Source organism: Bombyx mori, chromosome 21 (assembly GCF_030269925.1).
Source record: "Bombyx mori chromosome 21, ASM3026992v2".
NCBI classification, from domain to species: Eukaryota; Metazoa; Arthropoda; class Insecta; order Lepidoptera; family Bombycidae; genus Bombyx; species Bombyx mori.
Genome location: NC_085127.1, coordinates 8,535,101 through 8,556,003, shown reverse-complemented (window position 1 = coordinate 8,556,003; position 20,903 = coordinate 8,535,101). Strand labels below are relative to the sequence as shown.

Sequence of the window (20,903 nt, the reverse complement as noted above, 5' to 3'; positions counted from 1 at the left end):
CTAGGTATTCAGAACACGAATAATTTAGAAAGTCAAAACAATTGCTAAGTACTAGTTTACTAGTCCAGTATTAGTTACGTGATGAAAAATTAAAACATTTGTACTGTATGCAGATATTTTAGTTATTTAAAAAAAAGAAAAAAATTTTTAATAAAGAAAATATATTTTGTATTTGTTGTTTAATGCTGTTCCGCAATATCGTTTCTCCACGTTGACACTGCTTAATGAATAATAAACAATTGCATTTGTGCTGAAAGATGTGAACGCAACAACTTGTTGGCATTTAAGCTGTAGTATTGGATACAAATGAGAAGAACAAACACAGAAGCGTGGTCTTGTCGCACACTTTGTTTGAACATAACACTGTTCCACTTAACCCTGTTCATCTCGGTATGCAATCCAACACCGGGCTTCTTTCTAGCTTCGTACTATACTGACTTAACTCACATATAAAATGTGAGGTAATTTACAATTTATTCGTAGAAAATATATTCTATTTCTTGATAACAGTAGCTGAATAGTTTAATAGTAGTACACCAATAGTCTGCATCGTTCAAGAAGCCTTTTATGAATTAATTTATATCGATTAGATGGATAAGTGATTGCGGGTTGAAGTTTCAATGGTTTTGTATATTGATGGTGCTAATCTGCGCACGGGAGCCTTAGATTGTTTCGCGACAGTAATAAAACAGTCTAGTTTTACTGGTGGTAGAACCTCTTGTGAGTCCGCACGGGTAGGTACCGCCACCCTGCCTATTTCTGCCGTGAAGCAGTAATGCGTTTCGGTTTGAAGGGTGGAGCAGCCGTTGTAACTATACTTGAGACCTTAGAACTTATATCTCAAGGTGTGTGGGCGCATTTACGTTGTAGATGTCTATAGGCTCCAGTAACCACTTAACACCAGTTGGGTTGTGAGCTCGTCTACCCAACTAAGCAATAAAAAAAAACTTAGATACATAACATGCTCCCAAATAATTACGACAGAATATCGATACAGAGTTCCTTAGCAAAATGACTATTTTAAATAATTTTATTAAAATATTTTAAGGACATAATGTGTAAAATACTACATATCGTGCAGGTCAAAGTTCATTTGGAATCCATTTCCGAGAACATAATTTTTATTGCCCGCATATCTTTAGTACCTTTCTTGTCGTAAACTTTATAATTTTTTGCACAGTTTATTGGCCGAGTCGCTTACGGAAGATGTTTATGAAGGCATTTGCTAGTCGTTAACAGCTTAGGATTTTTTTCGTAACCATAATGAATTGTCCGCCTAATTAATACGCGAGTCTTTTATAAATTAATATGTGCTAAAATGCGAACCGATCATGTGCTTCCAAGAATCTGGAGCAATGAAAACTCGATTCTATCAAATATTCTATAATAATAACATAAAGTTTTTAAGAGCTCTAATATATGAATATAACTTATCTCTAATACAGTGTATGTGTTATTTAAATGATATAGAACGAAAAGAAAATTTAAAGTGTTTGATATCTAATTTGCATGAAAACGGTATTGTTGTACAACTATAATAGATGCAAATGGATTGTATAACTTATCATTAAAATACGGAGACTTAATATTGAAGAACTAGTGACATTTTATTTAACAAAGTATTCCTATTTCAAAGCTGACGATTGAAATGGCGATTTTAAGCCGTTGTAGGTTTGAATTTGTTGGTGAAAGATTATAAATAATGCAGGCCGCCCACAGTCTGCTGAGTTCAATGTAAGGTACGTTTCGTTTCACGATTTTCTCTCAACAATCAGAGACAGATTTATGGATCCATTCCTTGGCCCACGCGTTACTTCTCGTTAGAGGGAAAAAGAGGCATCCTATTCGCTTTAAAAGATTATTCCACAGAGATAACATAAACTATAAATCAATACTTGCGGTGCGTCTATAATGACGTATAATCGAACCGATAATTTGACACGTGTTTAGAACTGCGATAATAGCCATATATGACGAAGCGAATGGTTTATTAAAAAACTGTGGCGACTACGTGATTAATAACAAAAGAACGACGCAAAAATTAGATTTATCAATGGTAAAAACGTAGTTCTGACGTATTATTAATTATGATTCTACTGTATTAAATATATAAAAAAAAAAAACTGTACTAATTTATATGTTCATTCAGTCAATTCTTATATATACAGCTAGTTTTTAATATCTACTGCAAAATACTATAATATATTTTTTAAATCGTAGTAGAATTTTCGTTCACCTTTATAAAAAATTAGAGATTCAAAATGAAACTTCTAAAACATTTAAACATACATAATATTCAATAAGTGATATGGTTCCTGAATGCAGTTTATTATTGTCCACCTGCTGATGGTGTTAACTCACTAGTGAATGGGATACAAAATGGTTCACATTTTATCGACAACTACGAAAACTGCGTGACTTACAATTGAACGTGTGCTTCACTAAATGTATGGAGAAATGAAGGTAAATAAAATGTGAATTAAAAGAAACAAATAATGACAGAAATAAACATTCCATCACGAGATGTTCTTGGTCTTAATTAACAACAAAAACAATTGGCAAGACCGATTGCAGAAATACAAAACAACGTTGATAAAAAAATAATGTAAACAGACTGCACTGACTGTAGCGAGGTCAATTTAGTTTAAAAATTAGTAATTAACACTATTAAAGATTTATGTTTTTTGTACTTACTTCAACACTAACACTTCATCTTCTTGCCCTTAAATGAGAAGCGCAGCATGTTCTCTTGTCATGCTGCATAAAATTTGGCATGAGTTTTACAATCAACCAAATATTTTAATCAGAAATTTTTGACATCGCAAAACGAATACATATAATAAAACGAAACAAAAAAATTAACATTATATTTTTTATTAAAATATTCTAAAGCCAGTCCTATAATTATGATAATCGTAGATTGTATCGATAGAACATGTCTCATCACTAGCGGTCGACCTTTCTGTACGCAGCCCGGGTAGTCACCGAACGGGTTGTAAGTCGTCGAACGTTTCTTAAGGGCTCCTACACACTCTACGATTGATTTAAAAAAAGTGATTTTATTTTAGAAATTCGCGTACTCATCAGTGTTCAGTCAATCAAGAGGTTTCAGGTTCGAGTTTAGCCTCGTACCACTGTGTAGATTGGAAGCCTATTCTAGGGAAGTGCCACTTGCTTTAAAAGTTTTTCTTTAAAACAATTACATAATTAATATTTAATTTAAATTACTCTCTGGCAATTGAATTACTGAATATGTTTATGCAAATAAAGCAGTCACGTGGAACTGTTAGGGAGTATAAAGCTGATTTTAATTTAATTTGACACAAATATCGTTATCATATTAATTTTAATTATCGAATACGAACATTGTTTTTTGTTACTGTAGGTAGACGTTGATGTGATGGCTCACAAAACGCCCTCCCACTGGTAATAACGCAACTTAAGATTTATTTTATTACATAATGTAATCATTCACTATGTCAGCCGTTCGCGAACTTGGGCTCGAAACACTTATAACTGACCTTGGATTTACTTGAATAGTTTCGTAGATGCGGATACAACTATTCTTCTATCCTTAGCCCTCCGCCTCACCAGTCCTTCAATCAATGCATGTTGATTTGTTTCATTTACAATCACGTACTACAGATTAATTTGATACACACTTTTTTATAGTATTATGCGCTGCCGTCGAGTCGGGGTCAGTAGAAAGGCTCACACCTAGTTTTGGCGATCGTAAAAACCATCGCAGTGCGGTAAAGCACTCTAGTGCATCACCCAGAGTTTAACTAAAGAGAGACCGGCTGGCGGAGTATCACGTTTTGATTCGGAACGTTTGTTCTGGTTCAACGAGGTATCTCTAAGAACCAGCGGCACCAGCTGAGTAGCCCATCAGGCTACCGATCGTGACGGGTGAAGTCGCGTCGTTTTCTCCAACGACAATCAGGCGTCTTTCAAATGACCACGTATGGTTGTAATGTTGACAGTGATCGACCGTCCTACATGTACCAAATTCTGTCTTCTGCATCGATTTTAAAATTAACTATGATCGTTTTAGTATCGTATTAGGGTATACACATTTTATTATGTTTTTTTTATTGATAAAAAAACTACTTTACAAAGTTATCAACTTTATTTTATTCGCAATGATTTTAAAAGAATATATGATAATAATATACAAATAACAGCTATTTATATGCATAATAATAATAACCGTCATCACGTAGACTATAGATTAGACACTGTATAGCCATCATACTAAGACTATACATAAATAATAAAAATCTTACGTTACGGACGCGTTTTCTCGGTAAGGGTACCTCTCCGCATCGTCCCATAAGGAACTTCGTTCCAAAAAGAACGTAAGAATATGTACTATAGCTTTCAAATCAAATCAAATCAAATCAAAAAAATTTATTCAACATAAATGAAAGTACATACTTGTTGAACGTCAAAAGAACTACCGCCAATTCACAAGAACTAGCCTCCGTCCTGAGAAGAATTGGCAAGAAACTCAGCGGGCATGTCTTTTTTTTTACATATAAAATTATTATTTATTTACTTTTTAATATTATTATTTTTTTAAATATGAATTTTTTACACTGAGTATTATAACGTAACAATTACTACAATATTGAAATGCCTGGAGCGAGCAACTCATTCCCACTTTGTGCAATCTTCTTTCGTAAGCGGATGTAGATTGGTCGGTGTGCTAGCGCCCTTAGACGCGGCACGGCGATGCATGCAAATCGTATGCGGCTGACAATCTAATTAACACTATATCGCGTGCGCCGTGTTGTTTGCTGATACTGCATCCAATTAATTCGTGTAACGAAAAGTAAAACATTTCAGTGAGCCTCGTTTTTGCATTTATTTGCGTAGTTATTTCAACAAGCCGTATTTCAAATTTAGATTCAAGCTCTTCCCCCAGCTTTACTTATTACTTAAGTATATAACTAAATTCCGTAACAAGAAAAAGTCGATTGAATATATCGATTTTTTCTACTCACATTCGATTACATAGTTGTATCACAATTACTATATTTGCACCAACAACGAACTAACAATTAACACATTTATTTTATTTTATTTATTTATAAATTTGCTTCGATGCTTATGCACTTTATGCACTTTGACACATATTAATAAGTAGAAGTAAATGTTAGGTTTGTAAATGTTTTGCTTTTTATTTATTTATTGCATAAATGGGTAGACGAGCTCACAGCCCGCCTGGTGTTAAGCGGTTACCGGAGCCCATAGACATCTACAACGTAAATATCGCCACCCACCTTGAGATATGAGTTCTAAGGTCTCAGTATAGTTACAACGGCTGCCCCTCCCTTCAAACCGAAACGCATTACTGCTTCACGGCAGAAATATACAAGGTGGTGGTACCTACCCGTGCGGACTCACAAGAGGTCCTACCATTATTAATTAATTATTATGCTTATTTAAAAAATCTTCCAACATATTTAATTCATGAAAGTTCATAAGAAACAAATAAGTTCCATGATAGTTCACGGAAAATAAACCTTTAATATTAATCAATCACGTCCTTCGGAACCGTAAGTTACTTGCACATTTACATAACTCGCCATTTACAAACGTGAGAAGCTAGTTTACTGCTAACTTACTAATTGAATAAAATTCCTATATCGGCACGTTAGTTATTCAGACATAATAAATTACATAATTTACGAGAGCGCAGGTTGAACTCATTCGTTTCGTCTAGCATTCAATGTTGTCTGTAATGGGGTACGTCTCATACAAAGTCGGGTGCGAATTTCGGAGTTTTACTTATTTAAAACGCGTATTGGGTAATTCGAAGTCGATCCTCGTACGGGTCAACGGTGCGACCTACATTTATTTTGTTGTCCTATTAACATTCTTTCTGACAAAACCGGTCTACGGGAGTAGGAACTAAATGACGTGTTTTACGCATGTCTAATAGAAATAACATAATTTTAATCAAAGCACGCGCCTCGTGTTTTAATTTAATAGGATTTGTTTTATCGGATGCCGCGTCAGATTCACACGTGGATTGATGATTCGAAAACAGCGTCCAATAAACAAATGCAACTATGATACTGATTTCAATCACGTTACAAGTTAATTAAGTCATTGCGATACCATTATTTCTGTGCACTAAAATATTTTCAAAATAAACCATAAGGAAGAATGGATACGTTTTATTAAATTTCCCCTTTCCTTGCATTGTGACCTGAATAAAGATCTTTATCGGTGCTATCGAATACAATAGAACATTCTACGATATGTGTTCCGATAAGTCTCAACCTACGCGCTACATGCATAAATGCGCACGCGATCCTAAAACGTTATTCTCCGAAATTGACAGACCGCTGTAGAAACAGCGAAATCGCAGCCAATGTCATCAAACGCCTGTTCTACTCAAGTTTCATCCATCCGCCTCTAGTTCGTTTGTGTAGCATTTGAGAAAACCAATTCACATTATAAGCAGACTATTTTACTATATTTAAAAGTCATTCAACTTTGTGTATGTTTGCGATTTAACGAAAAGTGTTAGTCACGTATCTATCACCTTTGCTTTCATGATCGGTTGAAATAGTTTCAAACAATAAGTCTTCCGCCAAGATTAAGAACAACACTGTTTGGTAATATTTGTATTAGGTACGAAATTAGAATGAAATCAGGCTTTAATAATCAAGTATTTTTTTTCTATTAAATGTTTCTTTTAAAGACATTGATTGTCATTGGACTTTGTATTATTATAATTTTTTTTGGTATACTAATATTGCAAAACTCAATTATCATTCATTAACTTGATGTAAAAAACCCAGACCAATCTTTTTAAATATCTCCCAAGCGGATTTCTTCAATTCACGTGGCCTACTGCCCAGATATGATTAAGCTACACCTCCGCTACCAAAACAATGGATATGAATTATTCATGTATCAAAATAAGACTGTCAGCATACCCCTCTTTTTCACACACACACCCGTGCTTCATAATGAGTTATTTAAATTTAGCGTTCTCACTAACCTAATAATAGCGTTAGCGAAAATGTTATGACGGGTGCACGTAGACGCGAGCCGATATTGCGATTCCGATTTTTATTTATTGTAAACAAGACTTTTTTGAGATCCATCAACACTAAAAGCATAGGTTCTGCGCCCAAGTTTACATAATACAGCAATTCGCACAATTTTCATTTATTTATGTTAAAGTGAATGTGAAACTGTCCAATTACATGATAAAGCAATGAACGACGTGATAAAGTGATCACTTGTCTCTGTCAGATCTGATTGTATCTGAGACCGGTGATTTAACGAGTGACATGACGTATAACAACTATATTACTCGCAAGAGAACCTTTTAAAAATACTTGTGCCCGGTGGTCAAAACCACCTGAAGATTTAGATTCATTTTAATGCATTACATTGTCCCTTTTGTTTTGTTATTTCTTCTTGTAAAACTTTTTTATTGACAGTATTTAAGCTTGGTATAGAAAATTGCCTTGAATTATTTTGTCTTTACTATCTATACTATTATAGACAAATATTAACAAAATAGACAGATAAATAAAAATGCGTACCTACAAGTACATAGTTTCTTCGCTTGTAGCGTTATGTTAACGATAAGAAAATTATATTAGGGAGAATCATATTATTGATAACCACTTGCCGGATTGGAAAACAATTTAAATGTCGAATTAGGTATCTGATAGTACTATTTTTGGGTGTCAATAGGACGACTGGTGCCCCTTAAAAAACATCAGTTATCCATCAACTTTGAGATATGAGATCAAAATTAAATAAAATTAAATCTCAATGTTACTACGAGAACGCTGATCCTCGCCGAATCAATACGAATTAATATTAATTTGCTGCATAAATAGGAAACGGTTTGCTGTGATTGGCGGCGGCTTTCTCGTAGTAGTGTCTATGAGCATTCATTGTCGATTCAACACCGATTTATCTGCGAGTTTGGCTACTTGTCTAAGTACACAAAGAAGATATGTATACAAACGGTATTTGCTAGTAATAAATTCTTAATCCGAACGATGATTGCATATTAGCACCGTAGATTAGCTAGACAAACACTGCAGAGTCGAGACTTGGCGATTTAAAATCTTGATCTAAAAGTTCAACACCCGAAACTGACTTATCGCCAACGTCATATCGAACGTTGATAACGTAATTTTCTTTCGTTTTGTTGATGTTTGGCTAATAATAATGTGCGGCCGTGTTTTTCATTCGTTTATTTAAAGGCTTGGAAATTTTTACGTTTAGTTTTCGAAAAATCGACTGTTGTCATTTCCCGTTCCCCGGAAACCGAAAGAAAACTATGATTTTTTTTATCAATAGAAATGAAAATTCAGTTTGAAATCCCTTTAACATACTCTTTCTTTAAACCAATGAATATTCAGTAATTTTTTTGCGAATGATCTCTCTCCTCACTATTTTTTAACGGAACCCATAGGCGCATTAACGTGAATGATTCCACAGCAGTAGGCAGTAGCTTAATTATGCCACTCGCATTGCTGGTGTCCGTGACTATTTACTATCAAATGGACCCGGTGGTCGTATGCCTACGAAAACACGAAATCAAGGCTTTGGAATGACAGACCTCATTTCGCAACATGATAGGCTTTACTGTTAACGGCAGATATGAGAGATGTCGGCAATCCCAACGAGTACAATGGTGTACAATACACCATTCCATTAGTGCTCATTATAGAACCAAAGGGGAGAATCAATAGTAAAGTGAGGCGTTAGCAACCCAAACGCAAGCACGATGGAGAAGTAATAGTTGACGGGATCTAGGTAACATGATTCATAGTCAAACAGACTCTCCATCTTTTGATTAATAGTTGGACAGACCTATTTATAACGGCGGATCCAGGGGGGGGGGAGTCATGACCCCCCCTGAGCTAGTTCCAGGACTTGAACTAACTTGGACTAATTGAGGAACATCATGATTTATTTATTATCTATTGTTATCAAAATTAAATTATAAGTTCTTAACTTGCCCACGACTATGTGACCCCCTCCTGGCGCCAAAGCTGGATCCGCCCTTGCCTATTTACTATGTAAGATCTGACGAAACAGAAGATAGTTTGTTTGATCTTCGACGTAAACGTTCCGATCGCTTTAACTGCTTTAACTGAATACCGCAAAGTGGGATGGACAGCCGTCATTTGTTCCCGTCATTGCTAATGGCTTTTAAAAGTGACGGACTGTCGTATAGACAATGGCCGGAAAAAAACAACTACACTGAACAGCTCGCCGAGACTGCCTCCGTCGCATGCTTCGGATTCTTGCCAGCTTCCGGGTGAACATTCTAGAATTGTCACTCCCGGGAGCCTTGTTGTGATGGAAGGATGTAATGATTGATTCATATCTTTAACAGATAAATCATCAACGGATTTTGTTATGTACAAAATTGATCAGTATCTATTCAAAAGTTTATATACATTTTCATGGTTCAATATTTTTACAAGAAAACCAAAAGGGTTATGAACCTTACATTTAATTTCATGATTTATTTATTTATTGCTTAGTTAGGTGGACAAGCTCACAGCCCACCTGGTGTTAAGTGGTTACTGGAGCCCATAGACATTTAATGTACCATGTACCATGAGTACCAGTACCATGAGTCTCTGAATGTTCTAAATAAGAAATAACTCCTATTTTGGTCATATATAGATATTATTTAATCGAAGAATTTTGCTTAAGCAGAATAAATAACACATGATACTGGTTACTGGCCTATGATAATATTTACTATAGGTATGCCTATACCAAAAACAAAGTAACATCTTCCTAGCTCAGGTATTAATATTGCACTCCTAAATGAAATGAGAAGAAAAATAGAATGAACCTCAATGTCAAATTGAGCAACAGAGTTAATAATTCAAGAAAAAAATCAAAGTCAATTGTTCATACAGCGCATTTAGTCAAACAAATTCTGACTCTCAAATGGAAATGATCCAGCCGCATCCAGAGGATTTAATGAAAAGCCGTTAACGAATTGGTACCCACTGTATAAAAATAAGAAATGTCAGATTACTTAAACTATGGAGGAGGTGACATCGTGTAAATCTTAGGAAACTAGACATGCCCAAGATAGAGAGATACCAGGAATATTTTGGAGGCGGTGTTTCTTGGTACAAGCAGCTATTCCACCCAATAATATTAACGTAACAAGACCGGTATGTACAAATGAAATAAACTAATTTATTAAGTACTAGCTGACCCGGCAGACTTCGTAGTGCCTCAATCGATAATTAAAAGACCTAAACTTTTGTATAAAATAAACTTAAAACAAACAAAAGGAATCCGTCGGAAAGGAAAAACAAAATTGTAATTTTTTATATATTTTCGAATATTTTCATATTTGTCTACCTTTTAAACCTTCTCTGGACTTCCACAAATGATTCAAGACCAAAATTAGCCAAATCGGTCCACCCATTCTCGAGTTTTAGCGAGACTAACGAACAGAAATTCATATTTATATATATAGATAAACTAAGCAAATACATATAAAGAAACTTCTAAGCAAAAAATTCGTTAATTTTTTATTGTTATAACAACTTGGTTTCAAAAATTGAAAATGATTTTTAAACACTTGATAGACATTATCGATTCTAAAACAAGACGTTTGATACTTGAGCTACAACCATAAGTTTATTTTTAATAGCAGAAGTTGTGCATTCCGAAGCCATATATCATTATAAAATGACACGAATAATTATTTAAATAAAGTAATTATTAATATTATATTTGTAGATTATGCAACAAGTGAACAGACGGTTAACAATTATTTGGAAATTAACTTGGAAGCCGATGAGTGAAACAGTTGTCTAACTGAAATAGCAGTTAAAGAATTCGATTCTGTTCCCCACCGAGGCTAGAATAGTTATGCAGCTACCGTGCTTACTTGACAATTTCGTGTTACGTAAAATAAACATTTATAGATTTCGTAGAATTACGAATATGAGAATAACGTTTTATGCTTGACGTTTATGGTCTCTAGGCTTGCTTTGATAGAAACTAATGATCACACGATTTATTTTTAAGTCAGGAATCTTACTAATCTATTCCAATTTTTTTTTCTGTCACTTCAGATCTTTTTCCATGTATTTTTATTGCAGAGTTCAGACGTACTGGAATCGTTGCTTTTATCCACACCACGTATCCAGGAAACATTTATAATTTTTTTCCTACCTATGCTGATAGCCTTGTGAGACTATTTCAGCTTCAGATGCTAACGTGTAGGTAAGCTCTCGGGGCTCAAACCGGAAGTGTTGCTAACACTGGCCCTGGTAAGAGCAGTGTTTCGTAGAATCTACCAACGGATCGAAAACGCGACCCACTGAGAAGATCCAGCGAGAAACATAGTGGGCTGTCTCTATGACAATTTCTAGATAATATATGCCTTTTTATATATACATACCATGCGACTCTGAAGTAACATCCTCTTCATGTGATTCCATAGCGCTGCATTCACTTCATTAGAAAAGGGCCCATGTATGCAGGTTTATCTGTATCCCTTGCAGTGTTTATGTCCATGATCGATGGTGACTCAGAAATCATCAGGCATCAAATAGCCTGTGTGCTCATCTGACTAGCAAGGTATTAAAAAAAAATTGCGTCACCGCTCAAAAACCTTCTTATTCAAAAGTACCGTTGACTATCTCGGCAGCCCACTGAGTTTCTCGCCGGATCTTCTCAGTGGGTCGCGTTTCCGATCCGGTGGTAGATTCTGCGAAGCACTGCTCTTGCTAGGGTCAGTGCTAGCATCACTCCGGTTTGAGCACCGTGAGCTTACCTACTAGTTAAGGTTACGCCGAAATAGCCTCTCAAGGCTATCAGCTTAGTTAGGAAAAAAGAAATACAAAACACCAAATTTTCGTCTAAAGACTTAGCTATTTCGAGCAGTATAGGTCCTTGGTGTGTAATATGTATAAGGCTATACATTAATTGGAGCTGGTCGCAACCGGCGCTACCGGTTCCCACAATGGCCGCAGCCTACAGACAAGACAAAGCCGCTCGCGAGACGATGACGGATGCCGGCAGCATTGCATTTTTAAGCTAACTCCACACACTCGAATTAACATTCCCGAAATATCTTATCAAAATTTTCGTATACTCAGAGTTCGGTGATTGAAAAGTCATTCATATCGTTTGTCATTTAGTTGATAAATAACCATACGACATTTATATATTTTATAGCATTTATTATTTATATATTTACAATATTTATTGGTTTACTGGTGATTTTTCAATATATAATTTTGCGGGTTTTTTTATTTATATTACACGATGTTATTCCTTCACCGTGGAAGTCAATCGTGAACGTTTGTTATGTACATATTTCGTTAGAATAATCTTAAAGCATACATACTTGCTTGCTTATGTATACTCTAAGAGAAAAATTGGTACCTGCCAGCGGGATCCGAATACCGGTGCATCGCAAAATAAGAATGCACCGAACGTCTTATCCTTTAGACCACAACGACTTGCGACGATATTGCGAGAACCTAGATAGATTCGATAAGAATATACCGAACGTCTCATCAAAAATTAACCACGGACTCTTACAGAATTGTAAAATACAATTGAGACTTCACATTTCGGTCACATATTATGAACATATACTTAAAAAACAATAGGCATACTTACGTTTGAACGCATTTATTTTTTCGCCCACAGTTTCAACCTCGTGGACTACACTTTATGTGGCGTGGGCAGAGACCTGTGCTCTGCAGTGAGATGAAAGGCATCATTAATTCTTTCCTGGAGCTAAATAATTTTTAATACCGAATTTCGATAAAATAGGTTTTGACGTATAAACGCAACAGATAGACAGAGCTAATTTCGTATCATACTATTTGTATGGATATAGTATCTTCTTCTTTTTTCTCTTATCCCATATTAGGTGGGGTGGACACAGCATATCGTCTACTTTACAACCGGCCACTTGCCTGACATTAACCCTTCTTAGGTCACAAGTAGTATAAACATTATATGGAAATATACATAGTATTTTTATTTATTTAAATCATTAGTAAAAAATGTAACTTAGGTAAACGAAGAATAATCGCAATTTCTCCAAGAATATGAAAGTTATTTGCTCTCGAAATACGTTTATCTAACCTAAAACAAAGTAATCTGGTTATTTACTTAATTGTAACATTTAAGATCCCCGGATTATCTCTGAACGAGATGAGCTAGACATTATCTCAACTGCTCACGTATTACTTGTTCAACATACGTGCAAGTCTTGGACTCAGTAGGTATGACACAAATATACTAAATCTATGCTAAATCTATTACAGAAAACTATAACGAACAGTTAAATACAAACTATAGTAGACTTTCGATGCCATTAAAAATGGACTGAATGCTTAATTTGAAAATTTTGAAGCCGTGGTGGCTGCAATGCTAATACGCCTAAAATACCAAGATTTTGTTCAGGAAATACCAGGACGATTCGACTATGTTGGTGTTCAAATCCCATAGGTAGGTATAATTTTTTTGTAATGAAAAATTACCTAACTCATTTTCACGAATAACTTCCACGATGAAGGAAATTATACGGGTAACATTATATAATAAATATCACACTTATAAAAATTGTATTATATTTGCGTAATTACTATACAATTGTGATATAGATTTCAAGTCTAATGGTGGGTGCCGGCATTCACGTTTTGATGTCTATGGGCTCCAGTAACCCAGGTGAGCTCGTTCACACATCGATGCAATAAAATAAAAATACACATAGATTGATTAGACCCACGTATTCACATATTCAATTCATTAGCTCTGGTTACAGTTTTTTTATTTTTTTTATTTGTTGAATGACCAATAAAACAGAAACCTGTGTTAGGTAAATATAGATTTAAAATTGCTACTAGCTGAAGAGAATCAACGAAGGAAACCTTTTAAGAACTAGCGGCTGATTCTACATTTTCGAAATATTTCGGTAGCTTTTTTTTTCCTACCTAAGCTGATAGCCTTGAGAGGCTATTGCAGCGTAACCTTAACTAGCAGGTGAGCTCACGGGGCTCAAACCGGAGTGATGCTAGCACTGACCCTAGCAAGAGCAGTGCTTCGCAGAATCTACCACCGGATCGGAAACTCGACCCACTGAGAGGGTCCGGTGAGAAACTCAGTGGGCTGAGTCTATGGGTTAATTCGCTCGTCGAGCCCTTCGTCGCAAGCGACGGGTTGTTGTATCTAAAAGCACCGTTAATGGATCGGTAGGATACGTAATGACGTGTTTTGGGCGACGTCGACTGTTTACCATTCGATCTACAGGATCGGGTATGTGCCGGTAGCAGTTACATTCAATGTAAAAGTATGTGTCGGTTAGACAGTGGCGGCTTGTACCCCTTGCGTTCATGAGTGACCATGACTATTCACCGTCAGCGCAGTATGTTCGCCTGTCGATGTATAAACGCATTTAAAAAACGCATTAGACATTTACATCGTGAACAAAAATCAGGTCACATTTACTGGTGGTATGACCTCTTGTAAGTCCACGCGGGTAGGTACCACCACCCTGCCTATTTCTGCCGTGAAGGAGTAATGCGTTTCGGTTTGAAGGGTGGGGCAGCCGTTGTAACTATACTGAGTTACTGAGATCTTAGAACTTATATCTCAAGGTGGGTGGCGCATTTACGTTGTAGATGTCTATGGGCTCCAGTAACCACTTAACACCAGGTGGGCTGTGAGAGCTCATCCACCCATCTAAGCATTAAAAAAAATTAAGGCGCCAGTTAATTAATTACTTTTGGAAAATTTAAAAAGATTATTCATTACATCATAATAACTCGCTGAGTTATATATGTATTTACAGTGATAAGGTGGTTTTAAATTTACGTTATCTTTGTGTTTGATCAAGATGTCGTTTCGGAAGTCTAGGTCGTACGTCATTATTAGACTAAGTACAAATCGGGTCAGCATTAGATTAGCTACAAGTGTATCTTTTCAGACATATTATCTACAAACTGATAACTGTGGTACAACTTTTTAGCTGGAAATCAGAGTTGTAAAGATTGCTATATTTATTTATTTTTTAGTGCGATAGTAACAGTTTAGTTGTTAGGCGACGTGTAGACGTCTGAATAATACGTATATTAATAAGAAAGTAATGCTGAAAAGTAATTATGTATATTGATTTAAATATGTACATACATACCCCGCAGACTTTGAACACAGTATAATTTTAAGGTGTTAATTGTAAATTAGTAATGTATGCAATTTAAAAAAAAAATAAGCGTCTCTGTGTAATTAAAATAAATAAAAATTTAAGCTTTTTACTGCAAAACTATGAAGTTATATAGTTATGATGGTTTTAAACAAAAAAATGTATGTCTGTGTATTTGTCCCGGCTAATTCCAAAAACTGATTCTCATGTCTCAAATGTCTCAAGTCGATGTCTCAAACCCTAATACCGATTTTGACGGGGCATTAATTGGCAGATAACTAATATTGTTAAGAGTAACTTAGGTTCCTCCTCCTCCTCCTTCAGTCGATCGCTCATTGCTGAGCATCGTAATGCGCCCGCCTGTGACCTTTTTTTGTAATTTGTAGCCACTTTTGTCGGTTAGTGGCACAGTGAAGTGCTTGGCTTAGTATTACGTCCAGACACTCGGATACTTGTCACTCCATCGTTTTCGTCTCCGACTTCTGGATCGTCTTAGGTTAGTTACTTTTATTGTAGAAAAAGCATTTAGGGTTCCGTGCAAAATTGCAAACCCATTAAACTGATTCAAACAGGGAAGTATTATTAATATCAAACAAAGCGTGTCAAATTACGAGTACTTTGTGTAATAAAATCGTTTAACGTCAATTTCAACACAAGATTCGCCAACCATATACAAATGTTCAACAATGTCAATCATGAATGAAACACGAATTACCGGAGTCACTTGAAACATCCAATTCACTTGCTCAAATACGTATTTAAATCGACCTTTTTACCCTCGCTGTTACGCAATCGATATTACAATGAGACTTGGGCAAAGATTTGAACAAGTGTAAGTTAGAGATCGCGCGACATATCGTTGCGACGCTTGTGATACAGGTGCTGGTCCGGCACGCGGCTAATGTAAATGATACATGCTTACAAATTATCGTCATGTTTGTGAAGCTAATCGGGTAATATTTTCACTGGTGGTAGGACCTCTTGGGAGTCCGCACGGGTAGGTACCACCACCCCGCCTTTTTCCGCCGTAATGCGTTTCGGTTTGAAGGGTGGGGTAGCCGTTGTAACTATACTGTGACCTTAGAACTTATATCTCAAGGTGGGTGGCGTATTTACGTTGTAGATGTTTATGGGCTCCAGTAACCACTTAACACCAGGTGGGCTGTGAGCCCGTCCACACATTCAAGCAACAAAAAAAAAATTGTAAAAAAATATATATAAATTCTCCTTTAGGAAGTTAAAGACGTTAAATTGATCGCAATGACTGAAACATAAGGGCGGGGTCTGTAAAATCGCTTAAAATCAAATGAAACACAGCGTTAAATCAGCAATGTTAAAAACAAATTATTAAAACAGCTAATTAATGTACGAAAATAACTGCAGTAATTGCAATTGCAAGCGGTATTACATAAAAAACAAACATTAAATAATAAGCTTTTTTTTTTTATCAGACATCGAATAAGAACTCTGCGCAAAAAGTAATGATCTAAAGTTTTTGTAAAATAATTTGTTTGTTTGTAAGGTACCTAGTAAATTCGCTAAGATTTGTAGTAAAACGCTGGCTCGAAAGTGAAACTGTCAAAGAGACAAATTCTTAACCAAGACAAACGATATTTTATTTCATTCAATAAGCATGAAAGTATACTAACGCTTTATCGTTACGCGCGTATATATTGAATTTTAATGAAACATTTTTAATTTATGCATACGAAGAAACATTGTTTACTTAATACTAAATCAATACGAGTCCGTTTTGTAGTCCGTTTACGTCTCGACAAGCAGTATTTTTTTAAACAATCGTGGCGCCATACTTTCGTTCTCTCGTCAGTGGGGCCACGCGGTGCAACAAAAACCCTACGATAACGTATAATGGACTCACTTAGGGCTGACAAATGATCCAGTCTTAATAATAAACGCATATTTATGCATAAATAATTATAATAAGATGTTATTGATATAGTGTATCTATTATATTTAAAATTATGGCACATAGCCTGTTTTTTGTTTAATCTACTGTTTCTTTTGTTAGCGTCAATTCTTTCGTTGCCAGCGTAACCCAGGGTACTACAGCTATGTTTAACGTTGAATATGCTCACAAGTGCTCAAAATTGGCAGTCAGTAAGCATGACGACAATTACATTGAAAATTTGCTTCCCAGCATTAATTTAGAAAACAGTACTTAATAAGAGTCCCACACAAAGGGATTTTCATATAATTTTAAAATAATCTATGAATGGTAAAGAAAATAACTAAAATAAGGGTCAACCCTAGACAGGTGGCCAGAAGCTGGCGCCTGTCTTATCTCAAGGCACGTGGGCTCCACCATCGTCCTTCCATCATCCTAATTCCCGGAATGCATTCCACACTTTTACAAAGACATTTTACGCTAAACTTCTTATCTCATCGAATACTGGTTCCAGATTATGGTTCGCTCTCTGATATTCTGAACATTTAGGTTATATATTATGTGGGTAACACTCTGCATTCAAGTTTATTTATTTATGGTTTATTCGCCAAAGCCTGTCAATCATTCTTGTTTTATACAGATTCATATGAAGAAAGCGTCGCCTTATAAAGTGCAGTCGACTATTCAAGAGTTAATGTATCAAGTTTTTATGTCCAGTAAAGTAATATCTGGCACTGCAGCGCTGTGTCCACTGTCTTTACTATAAATATTTCAACGATTTTATTTAAAACAATTATTTTTGCTATTAATAGAGTGAATTAAAACAGCATGATTTATAATCTTAATAAATGTTGTACGAGAGTCAGCGAGAAATTATCGTAATTAAAAAAAATAAAAACTGTAATCAACAAACCAGTTATATTTACATGTTTTATTATATTCTAACGTTATTGATCACATTTCCAGACAACATAATTAAGCTACACAAAGCAAATAACAATTCTATTTCGTAATTTAATCTGAGACTTCGAACTTTAATAGCTTACATGTTGATCCGGGAATAGAAAATTCAATATTTATTATTTTACACGGCTATATTTATAGAAATAATGTAATTAATAAAAAAATTGTAATTAATTGAATAGTACTATTTTTATTTAATGTCACAACATAATTTGTTAAATATGATTAATAATTCATAATAATTCATTCGCAGCGATCTAAAACACAATAAAATATGAAATACACGATAATGTTTGAGAGGGCTTTAGAGATAATACGTATCTAATTATGAATAGTTATGTAACCCATGGTTCTGCGGAGATATTATAGTGATAGCAATCTGAGACAACGGTCGTGTACATCGTACACTATAATATTATATTAGGTTTGAGATCATTGAACGGATTTCGTGAAAATTTAATTCTTTCTAATTTAGTTCTTTACATATTTCATAACAACGCAATATTTTCTTGTTGGTGGTGAGTAATTTTTATTAATTATGTTTTAGATTTCATAATTAAATAGTTTAAATCTTTTTTTTTAATGCGTAAGAAACTTTAAAAAAGTTTGTAATAACACTTTTAATATTCGGTGTGAGTTTGTGTACTGCACAACGCAGTCCTGGTTTTATTTTCTGAGGCAGTCAGATTTCTCGAGAAAAATATTTGATTTTCAGAATCTGATTCTTTTTCTGACATTCTTAAATGTTGACAAAATGCATGCGAACGCTAAAGATCTGAATAAATTGATAGTTAGGTGTGTGATAAATAACAATAATTAATAAATATTTTTACATTCGTATTTTTAGTATAAAATGTTTTAATTCAATTGTATGTTACATAAAATACAACATAATTCTATGATACAAATAAACATACACAGACCTAGTAGTCTACAGAATAAGAATTAAAATAAAAACGTGATATAAAAACAGCAATAAACCGAATATATAAAATCCAAACATTTTACGAACAACAAAATGAATATCTTCGAGTGATTACCATAAACGGCTTATGATTGTGTGAGAACTAGTTATTTTGAAATAAATTATTTCACAGCTGAGTTATCAGATGTGTTTTTTTTTAATTCAGTCAGTCATTCATATGTTAAATGGCCCTGCGGACAACCTTCGATATGAAATTAATTGAGACTAATTGATGTAGTGTGATATGATTTGACGTGACGTTTTTGTTTTGATTTTTATTTTTTGTTAAATGCTATTTATATCTTTACAGGTAGTCAATAATGACAGCAGACCAGAGTAGAAGAAGAATAACGTTCTCTTTATCAATATCCAACTACAAGCATAAAGCGTCCTAAATGTCATTGTATTTAATGACATTTTTAGTGAACACGAATCAGTAGTGCCGTGGTTATGTTAGGACACTGAACTCAGTAAGATTAAAGTTTCAATCGAGAGACAGCGATGCGCGCGAGTGAATCTCGGGTGCTCAACAAGATGGAAGTGCGGTGTTCATTGTTCAAACTCTTGCTTTTCCAAATGCTGGTAGCGTGGTGCGACGCGAAGCACGTCTGGACTGATGACATGACGAGAGTGGAGCTTGGTTCCGACGACGTTAACCGAGAAGTCCAGGATAGCATAGATACATTTATGCACACTGGTGAGTTTTTTTTATTTTTTTATTGCTTAGATGGGTGGACGAGCTCATAGCCCACCTGGTGTTAAGTGGTTACTGGAGCCCATAGACATCGACAACGTAAATGCGCCACTCACCTTGAGATATAAGTTCTAAGATCTCAAGTATAGTTACAACGGCTGCCCCACCCTTCAGACCGAAACGCATTACTGCTTCACGACAAAAATAGGCAGCGTGGTGGTACCTACCCGCGCGGCCTCACAAGAGGTCCTACCAGTAATATTAATGACAATATTTATTTTTTAACGGCATATTTTGTGGAAGTCTGATAGTAATATAATTGTTTATTTTCAAACGTTCAAGGTGGGATCAAATTAAGGAAAATATTCAACAATCATATGAGAAAAAAACAGTGTTTCTTTTTGTTGAATAAAATAACTAAAAAATAATCGTTTTTGTGACAGTAGAACTACAACCAAGTATGCTGTGATGTAATTGTTACGATGGACGTTGAGTACAAATTTAAATGAATTAATGTGGAATTTATGCGTAGAGCAACGTTTCAACAATTTTAATAAAATTGACATCTTCTTCATAGAAACGGACACCGTGTGAATAGAATTTGAGAAAATTAGCATTCGAGCCGAGGTAATTGTTAGTCTGCATGAATATCCGTAGTTTGTCAGGTAGTGTATTCTGTCGTTTATATTAATTCATCACGTGCCGATGGAATAATAAAAATTAAATTTTTCTACCCGAGAGAGATCATGTTACGAGAAAAAAATAAAAAAATCCAAATCTCGCGTCTGATCAAAGAGGAATTCAAAATTGATATCTCGTAAACAATTAGAAGTGACGGGTGACATGGGTTCGCAAACGTAAGGATTTTAAACAAGATGGATTTCTTCAGTTTTGCCTTCGTGTTCCCATGACGCCGGACCTTTTTGTGTTTGTCAAATAGTTTGAAACGTCTGTAATTGGATTAAGGCTTCCCGGTACCTACGTATACTTGGAATTGGAATATTTGGAATTTAATTTTAATTTTTACTTATTAAGGAGATTAGCGAATGTCCCAGATTTATAATAAAACTAACCGTACTCGCCCGCTTCGCTGGACATTTAAAAATAACATTATTATTTATTGTAATTATTATTAAGGACTGATGTTTCCCGAGCGCTATGACATGTCCTTCTTGAAACG

At 35.1% G+C, this 20,903-nt stretch overlaps 1 protein-coding gene across 2 annotated transcripts in view; it reads left to right on the top strand.

The window, feature by feature from the left end:
• LOC101741678 (A disintegrin and metalloproteinase with thrombospondin motifs 7) overlaps positions 1–20,903 on the top strand; it is a 102,654-nt gene that overhangs the window by 17,069 nt on the left and 64,682 nt on the right. Inside the window, exons 1-2 of one of the 2 annotated variants that reach the window (XM_038018511.2) lie at positions 18,433–18,583; positions 19,340–19,726. In XM_038018511.2, the coding sequence (XP_037874439.1) occupies positions 19,531–19,726 (196 nt within the window). In that variant the 5' untranslated portion in view covers positions 18,433–18,583; positions 19,340–19,530. Of the gene's footprint in view, positions 1–18,432; positions 18,584–19,339; positions 19,727–20,903 lie in introns of those variants that run through there. The other variant, XM_038018510.2, reaches the window with a different exon arrangement.